The sequence below is a fragment of the Euprymna scolopes genome, chromosome 9 (genome assembly GCF_053919585.1).
Source record: "Euprymna scolopes isolate OS-2025 chromosome 9, ASM5391958v1, whole genome shotgun sequence".
Lineage (NCBI taxonomy): Eukaryota > Metazoa > Mollusca > Cephalopoda > Sepiida > Sepiolidae > Euprymna > Euprymna scolopes.
This window is the reverse complement of record NC_136490.1, coordinates 84,486,712-84,513,196: the sequence shown is the minus strand read 5'-3', so window position 1 is coordinate 84,513,196 and position 26,485 is coordinate 84,486,712. Positions and strand designations below refer to the sequence as shown.

The 26,485-nt window shown below is 35.2% G+C and overlaps 1 protein-coding gene across 4 annotated transcripts in view; it reads right to left on the bottom strand.

Annotated features, from left to right (window-relative positions):
- LOC145284740 (lymphocyte-specific helicase-like) overlaps positions 1–26,485 on the bottom strand; it is a 208,632-nt gene that overhangs the window by 112,368 nt on the left and 69,779 nt on the right. For all 4 annotated transcript variants that reach the window (XM_080133683.1, XM_080133684.1, XM_080133682.1 and 1 more), the window contains exons 4-7: positions 19,448–19,558; positions 18,111–18,296; positions 17,780–17,819; positions 16,195–16,247 (exon numbers count right to left, since the gene is read on the bottom strand). In XM_080133683.1, coding sequence (XP_079989809.1) covers positions 16,195–16,247; positions 17,780–17,819; positions 18,111–18,296; positions 19,448–19,558 — 390 coding nt within the window. The remainder of the gene's footprint in view (positions 1–16,194; positions 16,248–17,779; positions 17,820–18,110; positions 18,297–19,447; positions 19,559–26,485) is intronic.

Below are 26,485 nucleotides of genomic sequence, written 5' to 3'. Positions count from 1 at the left end.
TTCTTTAGTTTGTTCTTCGTTATGGGTTTCTATTAGTAGGCTGCCGTTAAATTGTTTTTTAATAGACTTTGGTTTTAGAGTTTTAAGATTTTTTTTCAATTTTAAAAGGTGATAGTTTGCTCAAAGGAGTTTCCTCCATTGATTCTATTACTACGAATGTTGAGTTCCTTGGTTTTATCGTCTCTTCGTCAGAGCTACTGATGTCAGAGACATCAGAGTGGGTTCTCTTTGGGTGGTTGGGTGGTTTTTGGGAGGAATAAGCCATATATTTTGTTTTCTTTTTTCGTCATCTTTGTTCCCCACCCACCTCGGAGTCCTATTTGGGAAGAGCCTGGGGGGGAAACCCATTCGCCCAGCCTCTACAGGGATACAATGATGATATAACCGACTTTGGTGGTATCATAATGATTATCTGTTCTCTCTTGATATTGCTATGGGATCTGTAGCAATCCTGAGGGGTTTACAGCCTCGTCATCGATATTCACACCTAATCGATTGACCCTCAGCCACCGCTTTCCATCATATATTAGGGAGTAGGGTTATTTGTGGGAGAGGGGGGATGTGTTGTATTAGTAGTAAGTTTTGGGAATGGGCAATATATGGTGGGGCTTGGCGTGACTGGCCGATTGGTCGGATCGGGCCTCTCTGACCGCCCGTCTAATCGAAGTAAGGGCCAAAGTAATGTGTTGCGGTGCCTAAACTTCTATGTATCCTGGTTTAGGTTCGCTCAATCACCAGGATCACGTCCTAAGACTTTACGGGTAGCAACCCACGGCTAACTGGTTGCCCCATTGAGGGATTTTTACCCTCTGCAGGGGGGCAGTCGGTTTGTTCTCATGCCCTACCGACAGGGCAAAAAAATAAATAAATAAATAGATAATTTAATAGAATATATTTGTTTTCTTTTTCTTTCTTTTTTTGTTGTTTCTTTTCCTTTTTAAAATCTGTTTCTATTTAACCCATAGTTGGGACCCTAACAGGTACTACCACTCCGGGTCAGGGTGGACCTGGGAGCAATGGCAATTAAGAGGTGGCTCCACACTCCCCAAGCCCGTAAGCCGGACCTCACCATCGGATGTAGTTTAAGGTCATATCCAGGACCGGGAGTAAGGTAGGAAAAAATAAAATAAAAAGGGGGGGGGGGGAATAGGCTGTTGTTTTTGTTTTTGGTTTTGCAGAACATAATTAAGTTTTACAAAAAAGATCAGAAAACAAAAAACGTCAATGTAGGTGCATTTCGTCTCAGGAAGCCACAGGGCAGCCTGATCTGGTAGCACCAGGCAACTAATTGGTAATTATAGTATAAGGCTTAGGGTGCATTTCGAAATGTGCTTTAGGAGTTAGTTTTCATGTAAACATAATCACCAGTACTATATCCCATCTAAGTGAAAGAAAGATATAGTTGCTAGTTAATATAGATCACAAACTGTGACTATTACTTATCTATTTTATAGATATTCTAGAGTATAAATGTAGGTTAAGCTAATGCATGCCTTAGCAATAGAAATTTAGATGTTTAGTATTTACTGATTTTTAAAAGGTCAGCCTACTAAAGTTTAGGACCGGAAGCTAAACCCTCCTCCCAAGGAACGGGCAAAGTGTGATTTTATATCAGCTTGGGGAGAAGAGCAATTTGTTTTTTGCCAAGTTGGAACAGGAGAGATGATAAAACAAGAACACAGCATTAATATACAATATAGAGATACAGGGATTTGGGGAGGATTTAGGAGTATAAGGATTTTTAATGATTATCATGCAGAACAGACAGGTCTTGGAATCAAATTATTATCCATTTAAAGTAAACAGTTAAAAATGACATTTGTGCCAGTTATTTTAGTAAAATAACTCAGTAACAATAAAAATGTGGCCATTATAGGCCCTATATTTAAATATTACACTTAGTCATAGAATGATAAATTATGAATTCCAAAAATAGGGAAGCAGTATAAGTAAATAAGAGCAGGAAAACAGGTTTGGTGAATAAGCAATAACTTAATTGCTTCATAAGCAGTGGTTTGCACAATTTAGTTGTTTTTTTATGTTTTTGCTTTTATTTTTGGAGATATATCATATTCTGTATTGTACTGTAATGCTTCCACTTCATCAAGAGATTTCGGTCCATTGGATCCTGTCTGGACAGCTGTTTTTGTTTTGGTTGTGATGTCACACAAGATCAATGAAACTTCCATCTTTGAGTAAGATCACTGTGATTGTAATCTGAAAGTTATCCAGTTCCTGAATCAAATGGAATTTGGCAATTGGATTAGTCCGGGATCGATCTGGAATTACAATCTTATCCCCCCACCCCCCCCAAATTGCAGGCATAAATCAATAAGAAGCAACCCATGGCGCTATAGCCCTTTATACCTTTTTCCTTTTTTTTTTTTTTTTTTTTACATAAGAGTCACCACTTATCAAGGCCCACAGGTCACTCGAGGATAATTGTTAATGAGTGTACAGAAGTCAATGGGACAATATTGTAGTAATCATTAGTAGTGGAAATTTGGTAAATTGGATTACTTAAGGGGATGGCTCATCAAGAATTTGTTTATGTTGGACTTCAATACGATCAAATTGTAGTTAGCTGGAAAGCAGGCAAATGGAAGAAAGTTCCACAGGGGTGCAGTTCTAAAACAGAAGCATTGTTCATGGAATCTAAGTTTAGGTTTAGGCACAGATAAAGAGTGGGGGAAATTATTGATAGTGGTTTCAGCTAGACAAGTGTTTTTCATGAAAGTTTGGCAAGGGGGGACCATAGATTGAGGCTCAGACATGCACTTGCCATGAAAATAACGATACAGCAGAGACGTCTCCTCAGTGGAAAAGAGGTTGCAGGAAAGAGAAAAGGGTTACCCCACTAAGTTACAAAGTCTATTTTGAACTTTGTCAAGGCAGGATAAGAGTTTTCTAGCAGTTCCTGCCCAGATGTGGCACCAGTACTCCACCTTTGGATATACCTGGCTCTTACTTAGGCTCTTGCATAAGCAGTGAGATATCTACTGGATCAAATGAAAGACCCCACCATTTTTCCAGTTCAGAAGTTGTCAAAACACGGAGCCTCCCCAACAAGAAAGCCATTCATTTCAATTGATGATGGATGGATGGATGGATGGTTTATTCAACCAGCATATCAACCTTTGTGGGTCATTTAATGCTGAAGAGGTTATTTTGTTATGTTTGTTGTCTATTAGGTAATTTGATTTTGCTGGAAAGGTTGTTTGGTTGTATTTTGTTTGTTATTTGGGTTTTAGGTTTTTCTGAAGTGGTTATTTGGTTATGTTTGTTTGTTGTTTATTAGGGTTTTAGATTTTGTTATATAATCTTGTTTCTCTTAGGAATTTCAGGATATTGCCAGGGTCCACTCTGTGAAAAAGATCTTTTAGACTACCTTCACGGTAGTACCTCATTCGTATCTGCTGGAGATTCACGCAGTCTATCAGGATATGTTTCATCGTGTAAAGCTCATGACATGACACACAGAATGGGGCCTCTTCGCCTTTTAACAGATACGAGAGAGTGATCCTGGTGTGTCCTATTTGAAGTCTTGTCATTACTGTTTCTTCGCTTTTTGTCTTCTCCCAGCTAGAGGTCCTGCCCTCCATTCTTTTCCCGAGGTTGGGTTTCACCTGTTGGAACTTGTTATTCTTGCAGACATTCCATGACTCCTCCCACCTTGGAAGTGATGTATTTGTTGATTTTTTTTTTTTTTTTTTTTTTTTTTTTATTACATTTTCACCCCAAACAAGGCAAATTGCCACTTTGGTGTAGGGGGCTACTATCAGGGGCAACAACTACTGGGGTACTATGTAGGGATTTGGGCAGCAAGGTGTCGGTTCACGTTACACTTGAACTTCTGCACGTCAGTACTGTTGGGGAAGCAGGGACCTGGAATGGAATTCCAGAGTCTTGCAGTTCTGGGGAAGAAACTATTGGAGTAAAAAGATCTTTTACATCTAGGGACCTCTACAGTGTGGGGGTGGGATCTAGTAGCCTGTCGGGTTTGTCGAGGGTGCTCGCGTCGTGGGGGCACAAGTGATTGCAGTTCATCAGAGCATTCACCACTAAAATACTTGTAGAACAGGCAGAGGGATGCAACATTTCGTCGATGGGACAGAGGCTGAAGCTTAGATGCCAGTTCAGGGCCTATCAGATTTGCGACTCTCTTTTGAACCTTGTCAAGGAGCGAGAGACTAGTAGCAGATGCACCAGCCCAGATGTGGCAGCAATACTCCATACATGGGCGAATGGTGGCCTTATAGAGGTACAGGATACTTTCGGGTGTTAGTAGTTTTCTAGCACGGTAGAGAGAGCCTACCTTTCTTGCAGCGGCCCTGGCAATGCCTTCAATGTAATTGTTCCAACTCATGTTTCCTGTGAACGTTAGGCCAAGGAGTTTGAAAGATGGACTCTCAGATTAGTGGTTTGTAATCAGTGTGAGGTACTTTTGTATTGCTGATATTCATTTTTAAAGATTTTTTTGCTGCTGTATCAGCTTTTTCGTTGCCTTTGAGTCCTATGTGGCTGGGAATCCAGCAGAATACAATGTCAGTGTTTTTGGAAAGGGAGGCGATTCTTTCCAGGAGGTTTATGATTAAGGGGTTGTTCAAGTTTTTGTTATTTAATGACATTAAGACTGAAAGTGAATCAGATAATATTAAGTATTTGTTTGACTTGGTTTTTTGGATGATGTCTAAAGCTAGGTCTATGGCTGTTGATTTAGCACTGAAAATTGAGCAGTTGTCTGGGAGACGTTTTTGTAGCATAATGTTGTTAGATATGGCTGCACTTCCAGCTTTGTTTAGTTCATTGGAGCCATCTGTGTAGATGTGTGTCCAGTTTTTATATTGTTCTAATATATTATTGAAGTTATTTGTATAAGTTAGGGGATGTGTGTTGGATTTAGAAGATTTTGTTACATTCTTGAGTTTTAAATTTACCGATGGCTGTTTAATTCGCCAAGGTGGAGATTTTGGTTTGGGGGAAACATGGATTTCTGTGGTATCTATTTGGGCTTTTGTAAGGTCTTTTATACGTAGGCTGTATGGTTTAATAATATTTTCTCTCCCATTGAAGAAGTTTGTGTGTTGTGGGTAGAAAACAATTGTTTGCAGGGTTTAATGAACATGATGAGAGTTTTAAGCAGTATTGAAGGGCTAGTTTTTTCCGTCTAAGTGTCTCGGTGTATAGGCTTTCCACTGGTGAAGTGGTGAAGGCTCTGAGAGCCAGTCTTAAGCCTTGGTGATGTATTGTGTTTAGTTCTTTTATATATGATTCTCTGGTTGAAGCATCCCAAATCCAGCTTGGATCTTATTAAAGAACGGTATAGTTTAAGTAGTGTGGTTTTGTCAGCACCCCAATCAGTGTGGGCTAGGACTTTGATCAGTTTAATGGCCTTGTGACATTTTGTTTTTAGATTTTTTTATGTGAGGTATGAAGGTCAGTTTCCTGTCGTATATTAAGACCAGGTACTTGTGTTGTTCAACGACAGGGATGATATTGTTATCCAGTTTTAGAATGGGATCATGATGAGTTCTTTGGAGTTTACAGAAATTAACACATTTTGTTTTTTCTTTTGAGAATTTAAAACCATTTTCTGTGGCCCATTCGTTTATTTTATTTAGACAAAGTTGCACTTTTCGTTCAGCTGTGGTTATGTATTTTGATCGGTAGCAGATGAGTAAGTCATCCACGTATAGGGCACAGTTAGTACCAGGGTTTATGTTTTCAATGATTTTATTTATTTTTATGTTGAAAAGGGTGACAGATAAGATGCTACCCTGAGGTACCCCCATTTCTTGTTCTTTTTGGGCTGGAGTGTGTTGCCTAGTCTTACTTGGAAGTGTCTATTATTTAAGGGATTGCAAATGAATTCTGGAATTCTGCCCCTAAATCCAAGTTCATATAGGTCTTTTTTAATGCCATATTTCCAAGTAGTGTCATATGCTTTTTCTAGGTCGAAAAAGATTGTTATTAGGTGTTCTTTTCTGGCAAAAGCTTCTCTGATGAATGTTTCTAATCTGATTAGGTGGTCGATGGGGCTTCTATTTTTCCTGAAGCCTGATTGATAGTCTGTTATCAGGCTTTTGCTTTCAAGGTACCATGTTAGTCTTTCATTGACCATCCTTACGAAGGTTTTGCATATGCAGCTGGTGAGGGCAATAGGTCGGTAATTTGTTGGATCTGAATGGTCTCTTTTTGGTTTAAGTATTGGAATGGCTTCTTTCCAGTTTTGGGGGATGTTATTGTTCATTCATATTTCGTCGTATATTTGTAGAAGGTAGTTGAGAGATGGTTTTGGTAGGTTTTTTTTTTTAGAAATTGATAGTGGATTTCGTCAGGGTCTACTGCTGTATCATGAGATTTTTGGATTGCCTCTTAGTTCTGTTCTGTTGAATGGTTGGTTTTTTGATTTGAAGTTAATTCTTTTCTTCGTTCTGTTTTAGGGTTTGGAATTTCTTTGATTGTTTTTTTTGATGAGTTTATAGAGAATTGTTCAGCTAGTTTGTTTGCAATATTTTCTTTGTTAGTAATTTTTATGTTATTGCAAGTAAGGTGTTTCATTGGGTCTTTATTGTTTTTCCCAGATATTTTTCTTACCATCTCCCATACTTTTTTGATTTTGGTGTTCTCATTTATTTTTGATACAAAGTTTTTCCAGGTGTTCCTTTTGCTTCTTTGATGATTTTTCTTGCTTTTGCTGTTTTTAAATTGATTTAGGTGTTCCTTAGTTGGATTCTTTTTAAATTTTCTTAGTTTGGCACGTTGCATTCTCACTGCTTCCTGGCATTCTTTGTTATACCATGGTTTGTTGACTTTTGTAGGGTGAGAACTTTTTGGTATGTTTTCTTTTGCAATGGAAAGGAGTGTATTGTTGAAATATATTATGTGATCCTCAGTCTGGGTGTTTGCTTCTGGTATCAGTCTAGATTTGCAGGAGTTTTGGAATTTTTCCCAGTTTGCCTTTTTTTAATTCAAACGGGAGGGTTTGTCGTCTGGTTCTGGGTTTTTGTTTTCTAGTATAATTGGGTAGTGGTCGCTTCCGCATGTATCATGTGTTTTCCAGTTGTAGCTCATAAATAGAGTTGGGTCGCAAATTGCTAAATCAATAGCTGAGAGAGTGCCTGTTGCTGGGTGTAGATATGTATTTTCTTTAGTGTTGAGTAGGCATAATTGATTTTGATTAAGTAGCGTTTCGATTATTTTACCACGTTTGTCATTTCTTGTACTAGCCAATAGTTTGTTGTGGCCGTTTAGGTCCCCCATTAGTATGAATGGCTTTGGTAGTTGTTGGATTAGGGCATTTAGTTCAGTTTCTTTTATTCTTTCACTTGGTGGGATGTATAGTGAACAGAATGTTATTGTTTTATGGAATGTTGCGGTTATTGCAACAGCTTGCATGTTTGTTTTTAGGTTTATTTCACTGTGTGGAATGTTTTTGTTTATAAGGAGTGATGATTCTCCTGTAGCTATGTTTGAATTTTTGTTTATGTAGTTATATGAGCAGTAGTGTTTTATATTAATTGTATTATCTTCTTTTAGGTGGGTTTCTTGTAGGGCAATTATAGCAGGGCAGAAAGTTTTTATAAGGAGTAATATTTCTTCAAAGTTGGGTTTTGTTCCTCTTATGTTCTATTGAAGTATTTTATGAGCCATGGTTTGTCTTTTTCTGGTTTTGGACTGTTTATGTCTACGTCCATAGTTTCGATGTTTGCTTGGGTGTTTCGGGTTTCAGATCGCGAATGGGGTCGCGGTGGGTGGTGGGGTCCTGATCTAGAGGTTGAGCGGGATCTGTTTATTTTGCTTTTATTGGTAGCAGTCTTGTGGGGTTCTTTTGGGGTCTGTTTATTTTTTCTGTCGTAGGGGTTGTTTCTATGGATGCTGTTGTTTGGAGCTTAATAGGTTTTTGCGGTAGAGTTTTAGTTTGAGGACTGTTTTTTTTCGGTTATATTCTTTAAAAAATCTTTACTTTCTGTGATGGTTTGTTTCATGGTTTTTTGAAGTCTTCTATTAGTTCTCATTTCGTTGAGTAATTTCATGAATATTTCAATTTGGGTGTTTGAGAGATTTGTTTTTGTTGTATTATTTGGTTCAAGGTTAGGCTGTGTATTTCTTTTTGTTATCTCAGAGTATTTTGTGTTTTCTGTTAGTTTACGGGCTTCTTGGAAACTTATGTTTTTGGTGTATTTTATTCTGGGAGTTTCTTTTTCCCATTTTTTGCATTCCTTCGAGTGTGCGCTATGATTTTGATGGCAATTGATGCATTTTGACAATCAGTATGTGTTTCTTTGTCTCCGCATCTCATGCAAGTTGGTGGTCGTGTACATCAATCTTTATGGTGCCCATATCGATGACAATTGTGACACCTGAATGGGCTTGGTATGTAAATTTCAGTGTTTATTTTTTCATATCCTATTTTTATGTTAGGTATTTGAGGAGCATCAAATGTTAATATGTAAGTGTTTGAGTCTATGATTTCGCCGGATCTTGTTTTTATCTGAATTCTTTTGATATCAATGACGTTTTGATTTTTAAGATTATTTTTTGTTTCTACTAAGGGGCACAGGGCTAGTTCGGGGCACCTGATTACACCTTTGCTAGTGTTTAATGTTCTGTGGGGGTAGGTTTTTATTTTTCGATCATCGAAAAGTTTCCATTTGTAAATTTCAGTTGCTTGTTTCTGGTTTGTTATTTCGATTAACAGTGTGCCATTTTTTTGTTTTTGGTTTGATTCCTTTTGATAGTATTCTTTCTATTTTGAAAGGAGACATTTTTGTTATTTGTTCTCCTTCAATTGTTTCTATTACAAAAAATCTCGGGAAGGTTTGTTTGTTTATTTCAGTTTCTGAGTCTGAGCTAGTCAGATCAGAAACTTCTGAATAACTTCTTTTTTGAGGCTTATAGTGGGCCATTTTTGTAGTTCGTAATTTTTCTTCTCTCGTGCTCCTCACCCACCCCAGAGCCCTATATGGGAGGTGTTTTTTTTTTGGGGGGGGGGGGCATTCGCCCCAACAGTAACAGGGATACACGGGAGGTATACTCGTCTTGTTGGTGAATCTAAGCACCTGTAGTTCGTCCATTTTTACTATAAATTTTTTTTTCAAAAGCCTCTTTTTAGTAAGAATATTTGTTTTTCAGCCGTGATAAGTCCATTTGTCCAGTGAATGGATTGACCCATGAGCCACCGCTTTCTAAATCTGTTTATTGTAAAAAGGTGGGGAGTGCAAGTGGATTTTCTTGTTATGTTAGTCAGGTTTAGAGCTTGACGTGACCAGCTGATTGATTGGATCGGGCCCGTCCAACAGCCCGTCTAGCCCAGTACGAGGCCAAAGTGGAGAGTTGCAACTGATACCTTTGTTTTCCCTAGGTATTAGTTACTCAGCCACCAGGATCCCTTTCCTAGGCATTATGGGTCGCCAACAGGTGGCCCCATTGAGAGGCTTTTACTCTCTGCAGGGGGGCAGTCGGTGTATTCTTATGTCCCACCGACGGGGTTGGGTAGTAGGTTTAGAAAAAGAAAGGAGAGTGGAGGGGGGGGGGGATGTTTTTGTTTTTATTTTTGCAGCCTGATCTGATAGCACCAGCAATTGATGCCAGGTAGGGGATTAGAGTGTTGATGATACAAAGATAGAAGCTTGGTTTTAGATGCATTAAAATTAACCAGCCACTTCTTCCCCATTGCACTACATGCTCCAGATCAGAGGAGAGAGAATCAGAGAGAACTTGGTCATTTATGGCCTTTGATATGTTGCCATAGATGATAATGTCATCAGCATAAATGTCAACGAATGATCTTAGGATGTGATTTGGAAGATCATTGATGTAGGTCAGGAAGAGAGTTGGGCCCAAGATGGGTCTCTGTAGGACTCCGGCATTAATACTGTCAGCTTCTGATTTCTGCCTATCAACCACTACTCTTATGAACCTATTAGACAGAAATGGTTTAATAATTTAGAAGACATTTTCAGCCATACCATAGCTGGAGATCTTGTGAAGTAGACCTTTATGCCATATCCTATCAAAGGTCTTTGATATGTCAAGAGCAATTGCCCTCGAAAGGAAGCCTCTGGCAAGAGATTCACTAATTCTATGAGATATCACTGTTACCACATCTGCTGTAGATCTAGCAGAACGGAAACCATATTGTATGCCACTAAGGTTATTTCTGCTGAGGTGGTTGACTACTTCTCTATGTAACATGGATTCCAGCAACTTATGACGCACAGGAGACTTATTGGTCTGTACCGAGAGGAAGATGACCGATCACCTGAATTCTTAAATACAAGGCATACTGATGAGATTTTCAAGGGTGTTGTGAAGCAATTCTCTTTAATAAGACAACGCTATGTAAGTATGGGAACTAGCTCTGGTTGAAGCTTTTTTAGCACTATAATTGGAGTGCCATCAGAGCCAGTTGCTTTACTGAAATCAAGGTTTTTGATTAGCTCGGCAACATCATGCACAGATATTTGTATGTCGCATAGCATGTTTTTGTTAGGGGTTAAAATGAGTAAAAAAATAAATAAAGCTGGTAGAGTGTATATGTCAGTTGATTTATTATACAAGTGCATGTTAGACATAGAAAAGATACATGAAAAGTATGAAATGCTGAATACGTGTAAGAGGATCTGCAGAATAGATTTCCAGTCGGAGGAGTCGGAGTCGGTATTCTAGGAATCAAACTTTTACAATCCAACTCCACAAGCCTGACTCAAACTATTGTACTCATTTTGGATGGGGGGGGGGGGGGGGGACGACTCCTAGTTTATGTAGTAGTATGTTTTTTTTTTTTTTACACGATGGTCACCACTTATCAAGGCCTGAAAGCCACTCGGGATAAAGGTTATTGCAAGTACAGTACGTTAGTGTGGAGATTTGATGAAGTGTTTACTTAAGGGGGTGGTTCATTAGGAATTTGTTAACATTGGACTTGAACACATCTAAGTTGTAGTCAGGTGGGAAGCAGACAGACGGAACAGAGTTCCACAGGTGTGCAGTTTTAAGAAAGAAGCTTTGTTCATGGAATCCGCATTTTGATTTAGGCATAGATAAAGAGTGGGGGAAATTTTTCAGTGGATTCAGCTAGACGGGTGTTTTTCGTGAAAGATTGGCGAGAGGAGACCAGAGATTGGAGTTCAGACGAGCACCTGTCATGGAAATAACGATAAAACAATAGGCTCGCAACGTCTCTTCTGTGGGTGAGAGGTTGCAGGGACGAGAAAAGGGCATCCCCCACTAAACCACGAAGTCTATTTTGTACTCTGTCAAGGCAGGATAGGCTGTTTTTAGCAGCTCCTTCCCAGATATGGCAGTATTCCATCCTTGGACGTACTTGGCTTTTATATAGATAGAGAATTGCATCAGTAGTGAGATATCTTCTGGAGCGGTAGAAGGATCCCACCATCTTTCCAGCGACCTTAGCAACAGACTTGATGTACGTGTTCCATTTCAGATCAGGAGTAAAGGACAAACCCAGAAGCTTGTCAAAGCACGGGGCTTCTCCCAGACGAGAACCATCCATTTCAATTGATGCCAGATGGGGATCAGAGCGTTGATGTAAAGATAGGAGTTTGGTTTTAGATGCATTAAAGGTAACCAGGCCACGACTTCCCCCACTGAACCACACGCTCGAGATCAGAGGAGAGAGAATTAGAGAGACCTTTGTCATTTACAGCCTTTGATGTGTTGCCGTAGATGGTCATGTCATCAGTATAGTTGTCAACGAATGATTTAAGTATGTGTTTAGGGAGGTCATTGATGTAGATCAGGAAGAGAGTTGGGCCCAGGATTAACCCTTGAGGGACTCCAGCATTAATACTGCAGGCCTCTGATTTTTGTCCATCGACCACTACTCTTATGAGCCTATCAGAGAGAAATGATTTAATGATTGAGAAAACATTTCCAGTTATACCATAGCTGGAAATTTTGTGAAGTAGGCCCTTATGCTACACCTTGTCGAAGGCCTTTGATATGTCAAGAGCAATTGCTCTAGAAAGGAAGCCTTTGTCAAGAGATTCACTAATCCTGTGAGATATAACCGTTAGCACATCTGCGGTAGATCTTGCAGAACGGAAACCATATTGTGTGTCACCAAGAAGATTGTTTCTGTTGAGGTGGTTTACTATTTCTCTATTTAATATGGATTCCAGCAACTTACTCATAACACACAGGAGGTTTATTGGTCTGTACTGAGAGGGAGATGACTTATCACCTGAATTCTTAAATACAGGGCATACTGATGAGGTTTTCCAAGGTGTTGGAAAGCACTTCTCCTTAAGGCAACGCTTAAACAGTTTCGTAAGTATGGGAGCAAGTTCTGGTTGAAGCTTTTTTAACACTATAATTGGGATGCCGTCAGAGCCAGTTGCTTTACTGGAATCAAGGTTCTTGATTAGCTTGGCGACCTCATGCACAGATATTTGTATGTTACCTAGCGTGTTCTGTGTTATAGGAGGAAATATGGGGAGTTGATGGCCTTCGTCGCATAGGGTAGAATTAGCTGCAAAGTTCTTGGCAAATAGTTTGGCCTTGTCTGATGCTGACGAGATGACCTCTGGTCCATTGATAATGGTTGGGATAGAACGCACACTTCTGTTCAGGATCCTATTTGTTATTTGCCTAAACTGGTGAGAACCAAGCCGCTGATCAGCTACTTTGGATTTAACAGACTGGGCATATAGCTCTCTTGCATTTTTTATTACTCTTTTACAGTGGTTGCTGGCAGACCTGAAAGCAGCTTTAGTCTCAATGCATCTATTATGTTGGTAGTTATGGAAAAAGTGATTTCTGTGCACGATAGCAGCAGCACATTCTGGGGAGAACCATGGCTGGCTGTTAGGTTTTTGTTGGAATTTTTTAGATGGTATGAATTGGTCTATGCCTACAATTAACCATTCAGTCAGATTTGATACTATAGAGGACACATCCTTTTTAAACATGGAATTGCAGAGGTAAATCAGATATGAATGTACGGACTGTCCCAGTCAGCCATAGAGTATCGGTATACAGTACAGTGGAGGGGTACGTCTGGGAACTTATTATATTTCATTTTTATCTTACTGATACGACGGAGTGGTCGGAGGATCCTAGAGGAGAATGAACGGAACATGAACATAGCTCAGGGGAAGTTGAGAGAAAAAGGTCTAGGAGGCTTACATATTGACCAGTAGTATCGGGCACACGGGTGGGTTCGCAAACAATCTGAGTGAGGTCATAAGCAATGGCAAAATCATGACAAAACCTCCCCTCATCGTCTGTCTCATTTGAATGGGTCAGCCATTCCATGTTATGGACATTGAAGTCACCACAGATGTGGATGTTAGCCGAGGGATGTGCAAACAGGATGTGGTCTATTTTCTCAGATATACTCTTAAAGATAGTAACTCCGCTATCATGGGGCCGATAGAGTGCAACTATAAATGCAGTGGTGTAAGCAAGTGCAACCCGGAAGCACTGGCCTATTGCCATTTGCTCCATTTTCCGGACACTTTTATGTGACATGTCCTTGTTGCTGGCACCAATAACACTGTATCATCGGGAGTGTTCTTGTTTTGACCCCGACTTGCCAGCAATACCTAGCAAAGTGATTGGAACCTCCACACTTGTGGCACTGCATTACACCAGCATCCTGCTGATAGGGAATTGAAAGTGAATTCACAGGCACATGGGGAACAGCAACAAGCTCATCCACTTCTTCAGTCATGAGATCTCAAGCCCTAACAAGAATCTGTTCCAGGATAACATGCTCCATCCTTAAAAGGAGCCACATAATTGTTGTCTAATGAAACCGGGGAGTCTTGACACGAAAGCACAACCAAGCCATCAGTCAGAGGGGTTTTCTTTGATTAGATTACCCAAGTATTTGTTTTTTTTTCATGTTCACCCTTTACAAAGCATATCGCCACTTAGAAGTAAGGGGCTTATATTTGGGACCATGTCTAGAAAAGATTAACAAGATATTTATGTTACATTTTAAACTTCTGCATATCAGCACAGCCAGGGAAGCAGGCAACAGGAAGGGAATTCCAAAGTTTAGCTGTTCGAGGGAAGAAACTATTAGAATAGAAAGCTTTCTGGCATTTAGGGACATCAACAGTGAAAGGGTGAGATCTTATTGCTAAGCGGGTTTATCGGGGATATGTATGTTGAGGGGGTACAAGTGAAACAAGTTCATCAGAACACATTCCATTAAAATATTTGTAAACCAGACACAGTGATGCAACATTGCGACAATGGGACAGAGGCTGGAGCTTAGTTGATAAAGTGGGACCGATTAGATTGACAACAGTTTTTGGACTTTATCTAAGAGGAAGGGACTAGTGGTAGATGCACCAGCCCAGATGTGTCAACAATACTCCATGCACTGGCGAATGGTGGCCTTGTAAAGATACAGGATACTTTCAGTTGTGAGTAGTCTTCTAGCTCAATAGAGGGAACCCACCTTCTTTGCAGCAGCCTTTGCAATGTCCTCTATTTGTTTCAGTTCATATTGCCCACAAATGTTAGGCTGAGGAGTTTGAAGGTAGAATTCTCAGGTAGGGTGAATTAAAATATTAACAGAATTTTCTGGAAATATTAACTTTTGTTTTAAATATAGTTAAAAATCTAGGGTGGTATTTATTAAAACTATATAAAAATATGTCATGGTTTTATTTGTCCAGTTTTCCCGAGGCACAAACAATCAACACAAACTTGTCAAATACAACAAAAGTGTCCGGCACAAAAACCATAAGAAGAGCTTGTTTTATCTGCTTTAAATCCTCCCTCTAACCACAGTGATCAGGTGAGATGCCATGAAATTCAAGAATCAGCCAAATTTCAACTGCTTTGTCTGCCATTTGCATTTAGTTATTTGTTAGCTGAGATAGCTAGTTCTGTAGAGTTGGGGAAATTATAGATTATTGATTAAGCATGAGCGAAATACTGCCTCCTTTCTCCTCAGGATTTGGCCTCCTTTAAGTTCAATAACTCTTGCCACTTTACGTGGCTTATTTCATCCTCCTCTATAAAACACGCTACACTTCTGATGTCTTTTCTTCTCTTGTTTTCCCCATGCCGGTAGCAGAGAGAGCACACCTTTTATTTCTTTGTGAAATTGCTTGTAGCATTACTACTACATGATCTATTTAAAGAAAATGTTTTCTTAAACATATTTTTAATTGAAGATTTTTTAAATATTATTTGGAATTTGTTTTTTGTTAATTTTAGTTTATTGCCTTTCAAGTCAGATGTGATTTTATTACTGTTTATATAAATATATATACTAGTTATATGCATGAAAACATTCATGATCTCCATTTTAAGAGATCAAGCAGTTGGACCTACCTCTATACCACTCCTATATTTTCTTTTTTTGTTAGTTGTTTTTGTTTAAATTAGCTTTGCTACTATTTTTCTGAAAGCATTTCAAAAAGTATAAAAAAATTAACTAAAATGCAGTTTTATAACAAAAACGCCAAAATAGAAAACTATGCATATAATTGTGACAATTTAAAATGTTCGACTACTTTTAGCAACTATTTAAATAATTTTTTTAAAACATTGTCACGGTTGTTAATCACTTTAATTAAATAAACATTTTCTATTCATAAAAATTTATTTAAAAAATTAAATATTCCTTTATACACTGCCTGAAATGGTAATTGTTTAAACTTCCTTAAAATCATCAGTAGAACTAAGTCCTACTGATGTTTAAATCTGGGTTATTTTCTGTTCATGCTAGAAATTTATTTGAATTCCAAGATTTATCATTGCATGCACAAAATGTTTTTAATAAAGCGAATATTTCCACCACTTTTGTTGATCCTAAAAATATTCAATATGAAGCTTGGATTAAACAATTTTCCATTAGAGCAATATACAATAAAAGCTATAGTTTTATTGAATAAATATCACCCTAGATTTTTAACTATATTTTAAACAAAAGTTAATATTTCCAGAAAATTCTGTTAATATTTTAATTCAACACTAAATCTCATGACAGATATTGGATTTTTAAAAGATTCAAATTTTTAATTATTTTAAATGTTTAAAATTCTCACTGTTACTGTCCATTTATCTTTCAGGCATAACCAAAATTTAATCTAATCTTTGAAATTTAAATACATTGTTTTAATTAAAAAAATTTTTTCAACCATCAGTAAATTCTAGAAGTTTCTCTACTTATCACATAAAATAGTAAGAAATGAAAATACTTACAGGACTATCAGTGGGATCAGAGGACGGTCGTTTTTTTTTGGATTGTGCAGGATCTAAAAATATAAAAAAATAAAATAGCAAAACATTCCATATAAAATCTTTAAATAAATATAAACTTATGTTTTTCAGGGGGTTTTTTGTAAAAAATTCAATGCCAATGGTTGAAACCAAAACATTAGTGAAGGGTATTTTTATAATTATTGTAAATCAAAAATGATTGTCACTATCAACAGTTACAAGCTGGAACTTATTTTAAAATATCTGGTAATTTTTTCCCTCAACCCAAAGGAAAATAATATTTCACAAAGGAGACACTATTCTAGAAAAGAACTGATTACTAGGCATCCTAAATCAGGATTATTTAAAAAAATTGCTTTTGTTTTTATTTTCCTGTTTATCATCAAATTGACTTTTCATATTTTCACAACCAGTTTGCAAATTCGTTTATTATTGAACCTTGATCTATGCATGCAGTCTCTATAATAATTAAAAAAAAAATAAAATAAAAAATGATGTGGCTCTATTCGGAAATTTTATTTAAAAAATATTTTTAGGTTATATTCACTATTACACTTTATTTAATTCTATTATTCCAATTAAATATTTAATTGGAAATAATTGCTTAATATGCAAATTAAAAAAAAATACTTCAGGTGTGCTGGCACACCTGTAGAGATTGGATTGACTACAAATTTCTATTTCAGATTAGTTAACACAGAAATAATACTCCCTTTCCCAAATTGCAAAATTAGAAATATGGCAAAATTACGATTTCCACAGAAAGACGAAAGGGAAATAAAAGAAGCTGAGAGGAAGAGAAGAAAAAAAAAAGAGAGGAAGAAAGAAAAATAAAATAAAACCAAGGCAAAAAAAAAAAAAAAAAAAAAAAAAAACCTTTGCTAAAAAGATCTTACTCGCCTGTACTAAAAATATATACAATTTTACATTTAAAATTTGTTTGTTGTGTTTAAGATAAAATGCGAATGTATTTTTCTAGACAAATTCATAGGTGATCTATAAATACTTTATTATAAATACATGTGTTTTTCCAGAAATGCGAGATTTTAGAAAAAGTTCAATTTTCTCGACATCATCCATATTCTTGTCAGCCATTATTTTCTTAATTTTTTTCCCAACTATTTTAAAAACAAAATTTGCCTTTAATATATGTTTATATGTTTGCTGCATGATTGAATGGAAACATTGAACTAATTAAATACATTTGTAACATTTAACAAGAGAAATCTACAGGTAAATTAATTGAAATTTGTTTAAATCACAACTATGGCCATACAAAAGTTACAGCGAGATTTTTCTGGCCACACAATTCTTTACAGATCAGATATGGACAAATTTGCAAAACAAAATCAAAATATATGCAAGATTCTCATTCTGTATTATAAAATAGCAAATTATTTTATTTGATTACTTCACTTTCAATAACATTTTAATTGCTTGAAGCATTCATTTAGCTTTTGTAGAGAACAAAATTTTCATAAATCAGTAAGATGCAAATATAAAATCATAATTCTTTGAAAAGACCATATTAAATAGTAAAAGTTAAGATAGTTTGTCTTTTATATACCTGAATGATCATTTTCTGCTATTTCATTAGATTTCTGTGTCTGAAAAAAAAATTAGAAAAATTACATAGTTATATGGATTATATATATATATAATTTAAAACAATTCCATTAATATGTTTTTTAGATATTTAAATAGAATTGTGCACTTCTCTTCCTTTCATCGTCTATGAAGTTATGATAAAAATATAATTGAAAAGCCATTTTCTTTGACATGAAGAACTCTTGCAGATGTTTTACAAATGAAACTATTAGTTTTTTGTTACTTAAGTAGTTGCAAAATACATGGTTTATTCAATAAAATTGAATTCATAGATTTTTTTTTCAACATACCAATTTTAATTTCTCTTCTTTTCTTCTATTTTCTCTGGCTTTCATTTGGCTCAATAATTTTCTATTCCATTTTTCTTTTTCCTCTTGCTTTTTCATCCGTTGAAGCAAGTACTGTGTGTAGGCATTACATTTTATTAACAGAACTTGAAGTCGTTGATACCTCTCCTCATTCAGATTTTTCAAACACTGACAATATATAAAAAAAAAAAAAAATTATGATTATTAGATATTGAACTAGCAGAGCTACCCGGCTTTGCACGGATTATAATTTCCATGAAATTAAATATGGATACAGAAAAAAATTAAAGTGAAAAGCCTACTTAATATTGTGATAGTGCATAAAAATTAAATAATTAAGTCGGATTTATTATTCATGTATCAATTAAATCATCTAATCTATATATAAAAGGCAAAATGTGTGTGACCATTTCGTGTATGTCTCGCAAAGGCTTCTTTTGCACACGCTCCCTGGGTGGGGGGGTGGGGGTACTATCGCTTACAACTGTTTATATACCCCTATATAATAATAGCTACGATTTGGGAACGCGTGTAGCGTATGGATTTATTTACGCCGATTTTTACAAAATTATTGTTATTTCAGCCTGTCTTGTGTTCGTTCAGCTTTTATGTATAATACCAAACCTAATTCAGAGCTAAGGCGTTTTCTGGCAATCGCAACAGGAAACGTCCAGAAGCAATAAGCTTTGATCAATGTGGGGCAAAGCTTCTTATATCAGACAGTTGCTATTCAATCTGGACAATGGGCAGCTGGTTTTCCGCTCATCAACATCTTGGGGAAAAAACCAGTCAAAGTTGGGTAAACAAACCCAAACGCTGCCCTGCAGCAAAAGTTAACTGCGTGACTTCTATTTGACCTCATTAATTAATTAGGTCAAATAGAAGCAGCAGAGTTAACTTTTATTGCGGCCACGTGTTAAGTCTGTTTTTAATACTTAAATTCAAATGTGCTTCCTTTACTATTCGTGGTGGCCCAATGGTTAACGTACGTTTTTTTTTCACACTTTAATTTCCAACTTAGCCTCAAGGGTTCGGGTTCGATCCTCATACTTAGTTAACAAAACTTCTTTTTTTTATTTCCCCCCCCCCCCGTTTTGATTTACCCAAAACCACACACACCTCCAAACACCAGGGCAATGCCGGCTACTCCCCCCCCCCACCGCTAGTTTAAATGAAAAATTTTAATTCAGATTGAATATTCAGTTTTCAATTAATGAAGAAGTTGTTAGGAAACCAAACCAAAAGTGAAGTTGTCACTGAAAAGCAGGAATGGAACAACTAAAGAGAGAATATAAAAAAAAAAAAAAAAAATGACAAACCTCTTGATCATACGAGGATTCTTTTCCCGTTTCAATGGAGTGTTCCTGAGGAGGTTGTTCTTTCAATACATTATTTGTTAGTTTTTTTTCACAGGTTGATTCATTTGGATCCTATTCAGAAATAAAGAGGATGGAGAACATTATAATGAAATAAAACTGTTTCAATATTTATATGATATTTTGTTTGCAGACCAAAGTTTTCAACAACATATGACACATACAAATTTATTCTCTCTAGAGTATTAGCTACTATCTTATCTTGACTATTTGCAAAGTGTGCGTATGTATGTGTTCAGCGTTTTTTGTCTGTGTGTGTGTGTGCGTGCGTATGCACATTTGCCTGTGCAATACAAATTAATCTGATATATGCGTCAACCGGACTCAATCACAGCAATGCGTGGCCAGGCGGGTACAGTTAGTTTATGATAAAATAATCTATAATATAAAGCTGAACGTCTGTGTCTGGTCACGAATAGGCTCCTATATGGTTGACTATTATAGAAAACTGATTATATATAATGATAGATGTATCAAGACACAGGAATGGGTATGTTTGATCTGGCATAATGATGATTCATTAAAATTGTGGGGGTCTGCGTTCGTACCTGGTCCACAATGGAAATAAAAAATTTAAAAATTAAAAAAACGTTTACAAGTGTTTTTGATATAGATGTACATAATACTTTGATAAGTATGTTTTAACTTTAATAGGGATGGTATAATAAAATTGTGGGGTCTACGTTCGCGCATGGCCTCCATAGAATGGAAATAGGCACAAACTTTAATAAAGACTTTTCATATATATCTGCGTAAGTATACTTTGATAATTATGTTTCAGTTTGAAGAAATATCGTATAAAATTATGGGGTGTTCGTTCGCACCTGACCTCCATAGAATGGAAATATGTCACAAAGTTTAACAAGGTTTTTGATATAGATCCACAGAATATTGTGATAAGTGTTTCACTGTGAACAGGTATGGTATAATAAATTATGGGGTTTATCTATTTTATTTTTACTTTCACCATATTTTGCTTTGGTTTTGATGCCCCCAAATTCGAAGCTATCTCTTTACAACCCTTCCTTTTCATAACCTATCATACTTTCATAAATCAGAGTCCATTTTCTGTAGGCTGTTTTTGAACCCAGTCAACAACGGGTACTTTTGCTAGTATAATAATAAAAATGATAATTTTATTTTTTACTGTTATCAGTGATAGGGATCAAATTTGATAGTCCTTGTTTTGGGACCTCTAAAACCCTGTGATAGTTTCACAGCTTAATTACTTCATAGAAACCTAGCAGGTTGACCAGCATTGCCCGGTTTTAAAATATGCTTAAATATGATATGAAATTTTGTATTTATTATTAAAGAGCCAATTCTCTATTGATCATTATATTGTACCCAACATATAGCAGTGATTTCAAAAGTTAAAATGACTTGGGTGCCATCAGCTAGAATCGAAGACAAAATATTTAGCACTCCAGCCTTAGTCGTTTGAACTTTGCGTAGATGGATAAGAAAATGTGACAAATTAAGCGACTTTAAACTGTTAATGTATATTTGCGCATGCACAGAAGTAACAGGTTCAGTAGACTTACTCCTGCAAAGTACAATATTTTTTTTTTATTTGGACCCTTTAACAGCTATTTTTACCAGTTAAAAACCAAACCAAATTAGATCCACAGGTTCAAATTCCCTATATATTAAGTTTCAAGTCTATAGACCAAAAATTGAGAGAAAAGTTTAGACTGTTCCATGCACACACACAAACACGCGCATTTCATACTAAAAATGCTATGCAATTATGTAGAATGCAGAAAATATGCATAAATAGAACTGTACATAGTTAACTGAAATTAATCATTCAATAAAAAAACAAAAATGAATAATTAATGAAATTTTGTTTTTCAAAGGAATATGCAAATTAGTTAATCACTATAAAGTTGCTTGCATACCCAAGTATATTAAGTTAGTTTGAATAATTTTTAAATAGAACAAGTGAAGCATGCATGGTGCCCTGTGAGTGCACAGTGAACGAGACATAAAAAAAATGACTAAGTTCAGCATTTGCCCCACCCCCTTTAGCCCCAAAAGTCCCCAGAGGACGTTAAATCCTAGTGAAAATGAACAAACAGTGCAGTTGTAGGCTTTAACATATATAAATTTGAGTTCTGCGCCATGCAAAAAAGTTGTTTTGATCAATTTATTATTGGGGGGGGGGGGGGCAGCACATGGGTAACAAAAAGTACTCAATATCTGGAAAATAGCTTCTCTTTGTATCCCTTCTGGTGGAAAGGGTATCACTTTTTTTTTTTTGAGCAATTACATTTACATGTTTTTACCCATTTTTTTGTTTTTTTTAAATTGTTGTGGGGGTATCGACATTGCCCATGATGAAAATGATTAATATCCTTAGTATAGTAGGCGTGTTTCAAAGAGAACTTCATGTCAACCCCGGACAACACTGGGTACCTATGCTAGTATTTTATAAAGGTTATAAAAGTTTAAATAAAGACTGAATAAAACTTCTATTTTTATATTTGCTTAAAAAAAAATAAAAATAAAAAGCTACATTATATACAGTGTTGGGTTGGTCATCTGTAGCTTAAAATTTGTCTGATGCCACTTGCGCCGAATGGCTTTGTAAACAAAGAGGTGCAACTTTTAACGAAAGCTGAACATTGTAACTAATTTCATTGGTTTTTCAAACTGAGCAAATAGTTTTATGCAATGATGTTAAATAGACATTTTTTTTAGTAGACATTTTTCATTTAGTTTTTCAATTTTATCCATTGAATAAAAAACATTCCATAACTGAAATATCTAAAATCTGACAGACCAATCTTAAAAGAATCTGTTACATAGTGTTAGGACAATTCCTAAATTTTTTCCCTTTTCAGGAAAATGTTGATTAACGATTCCAACACCAAGTACGATTCAGATTCCCATGGAATTGTTGTTGTGAAATATACCATTATATATTCAAAAGTTTTTGTGTAGCAAAAAAATTTGGTACAGCGAAAAAGTGAAAATACAATTAAGGGAATTTCGAAAACGATTTGATTTTTTTCGGAAAATTTCTTTCATTGAAGATAAAAGTCAAATATTTTAACGATGAATTAAACAGGCACCATGAAATTAATAACAATCAATTTCAGGAGTTATTTTATATATTAAAAAATATAAAGAAAAAGTAAGTCATGATTAATTCAACAAAAATACAATAACATCAAATTTCAAGGGAATAACATGTTTTTTTAGCTTTTTATATTCATTTTTTTGTTTAAAATTTAACTTTTTTTTTGCAGCTTCAATCGCCAACTGATTTTTATTCCACTTTCTAGAATATTCTTATTTCTAAATGAAATTTAAAAATAATTAAATTTGATTAAATTTTTAACCTTTTATATTCAAGCGTCTGAAATTATTCCTATTTGACGTTTTTAAAAATATTTTTAACAATAATAATGTTATTTTTTAAATCTAAATAAATTGGTTTATTTATTTTTATTATATAATTATATACATATCGTCCTTTAATGTTTATTCTTATTCAATGTCTTAATTGACCTCTTTATTTCTATATAAAAAAGTACATTTTAGGTAATTGGTTATTTCTATTGTTAAATAAAAGTCATTTATTGAACTTTCGAAAGTTAATGCTGTTTCTGACAACTTTTTTATTTTTTGTTAGGAGTTGGGAAACATTTATCTATGCTCCATCACGACTGTGATACCAGGAATTGGTGAATGTTGACCAAGCCCCTACAGTCCTTGAGTTGAACAGCTCTGAGTGACTAGTTAGTTTGCAAAGTTAGGGTTCAAAGGATTTTTTTTTTTTTTTTAAGTTAAACGTTTTCCTTTTTTTAATAAATTTTTCACTTTTTTTTTGTTTTTGTATAGGCAACCAATCGAGATTGAATATTTTGATCTAATCATCAAATATCACAGCCAAATAAACACTGAATATTTCAAACATTGTTCCTCTGTCGCTGTTGTTATTACTGCTGGAACAAGGGTTCCACACAAATATACACTTTGGTAGACGATTTAGGAGTTATTTATTGAATGGGCTATTTAAATTTAATTTTATTAAAACAGAACTGTTCAATGATTCCTGTAGGAGAATACTTGGGTGTTCTTTGAATTTAAGTAACAATATACAAAAAAAAATTGAAATTGCTCAAAATATCTCAGTAATGGCATACATAGAAAGAGCTTGATTTAAGAAAAAAAAAAAAAAATCAAATTTTTTAAAGCTGACTAAAAATAAGGAAGTTATGACTATTTTTTGCCAAAAACATTTGGATATTTTTGTTTTTGTCACATTTTTTTACACTACTTTTTTGGTAAAAATGCTATATCTTTGTTAAGACAAGCTGAAATTTACTATATAAGTGCACTTTTGTGCAAGAAATATTCATATGGCACCAAAAATTTCCAGAAATTATTTCCAAGTAATTTTCAGTAAATGCACATATGCTGGAATACCATACAAATTCTTTGTATCTAATTAAAAAAAGTTAGAACACAAGTTGAATCGTAAGTTATTTTTTTATTAGGACTGTTTAAAAATGAATATATTGCAAGATTTCTTTGATATTATTGTAGACTAGTAGCAGCTGCTAACTGGCATTGCCCAGTGGAAGTAGTCAGGAGACAGGCAGGCTCGAACTTGTAAAGCAAAGAATGAACGAAGAAAAGAAAGCCATCCAGTTAGCTGGAGAGAGAGAGACTAAGTTTTAATGGATTAAATTTGTTGTTTTCAATAATGCAGGAAAAGCTTTATCAGACAGTTTTAATTATGGAAATTTCCCTACCCCCAAAAACGAAAATGTGGTTCATTATTTTTTTGTTGCTATGTAGTATTTAATGCTTTTTAATTGATCCAATTCGCAGTTTAGGTAACTGGTGTTTCTGTAAGTAACACCTTGACATTTATGGTATAATAGTAAAAAAAAAAAGTTTTGTTGTCTCATGTTCCTATCGGATTCAATGTTTCGTTCTCTCTCTCGCTCATTCGTTACCGTACTCAACTCTCTCTCTCTCTCCCTGTATGTATATATCTGTCAGTCTATTTGTCTATGTATCGCTCAGTTTGAATGTAAACAAAACATATAAATCTCGCTGTCTGTTTCTCTCCCTCTATCTGTCTCAGTAAACACATTTAGAGAGAGAGAAAAAGATAGGAAGAGAGAGAGAGAGAGAGAGAGAGGAAGAAAGAAGCAATTAACTCCAAGCAATTGGTTTATTTAATGTTGAGCGCCGACATTGTGTATCTGTAGATGCCATATTGGATAATCTTCTGCTCGTTTCTCCATAAGTTCATTACAAAAACGACCAAATAAACAACCTACGCTAATAAATTCATAACTTTTACTATTTTTAATTATTTCTTTTCCAACTTATTTTTTTTTTAAGAGTTATTTTTTTACATAAGGTCCACCTCCTCAATTTTCTTTACATTGATGATTATTTTATTATAAGGGTTTTCGACTATGCTGATTAAGAAAATCTCAATTAGATTTTGCGAAGATAAATAATTTTCAAGATATAAAGACCTGTATTATGCACTGTATTTCATTAGCTCCTATGTTTGTATGCACACAATAAATATACTTCTCTACAACAGACACTGCCACCTAGCAGAAACAAATCCACTTTTTTCTGCACAAATGATAAACTGGTAATGTACATACATGTAAAACAAAACAATTATGAATTTCACGTTCTTGATTAATTACATGTTAGGACCAGCTTTCGGAGCAGCCAGCGAATTACAGTGCATATCTTGATAACTACTTGTCTTTGCAAAATTTCAATGAGATTTTCTTATTCAGCATAGTTGAAAACCTATAAAAGTCGTCATTTAAAATCTATGTTTAACATCTAACAAATAAAAATAATCTATATATGAGAAATGTATATGGTGACAAGTTTTTCTGCTTACTCTGAGGAGACCATCCTCCAAGGGCCATTTTTTTTTAGCAGATTTTGAATAACTGAGTGAATTTGCTTTGTTTAACAGCATTTCAACCTCCAGGTCATTTTATGCCAAGAAAATTTTAATTATTTTTATCAATTTTTTTTATAAGTTTGTTTACAAAGTAAAATTTCGTCAATTTCGTTAAGTTTGTCTTTAATAATAAAATTTTGTTTTAGTTTTGGAGTTTGAATAAGTTTGTTTCTTTTAAGTACTTGACAATTTGTTATGACTCAACTTCTTGGAACAGAGTGTGCTTTTTGGTGTTTCCTCTGTTGTGATTGGGTCAGCTCATGTGCTTAACCCATCTTCAGTTCAGTCCATTCCTTCAAAGCTTATCGTTTTCATTTTTGGTTTTTGATTAATATTCATGGAATTTGTTCTTTATGCAGGAGTTCCATAATTCTTGCCACTTATTTTCTAGATATTCTTTAATTTTTTTTTTTTTTTTCACCTCTTTATGTGAGATTTTGATGATTTTGATTTGGTGGTTTCTGGCTTTTCTAGTTTGTCTGCGTTATCATTTCCTGGGATAACAATGTGACTTTGTATCTAGGCTATTACAATTATTTTACCTTTTTCTGTTATTTCATTATATAATTGTGATGAAAGGGGGTTTGAGGGCCATGATACAGGATACAGAATCTGTATAGAATGAATTTTTGTTTTTTGTTGTCTTTGATGAATTGGAGTGCCATTTTGATGGCTATATATATTGCAGTATCATTGGGCAGTTGTGTTTGGCATTGCCTTTGCTCATCTACCCAGGTGTAAACTAATGATACTGAGCAATGACAAGAATGAGAATTGAAGTAACAAAACTCTTGGTTGATGACAGATTCCAAAAAACAGAACGAGTAGGACAAAAGTAGCCCAGATTCAGACCAGTGGCACAAGTTAGAAGCATCAATGGTAATTTGAATTTTAAATTGAAATATATATAAAATTCGCCTTTCATACATATTTCAATTCAAAAATCAATTAACGCTTCTAACACGGAAAACACTACCATGAATTTCAATTGCATTGCCAAACGCATTTCTAAAACAATA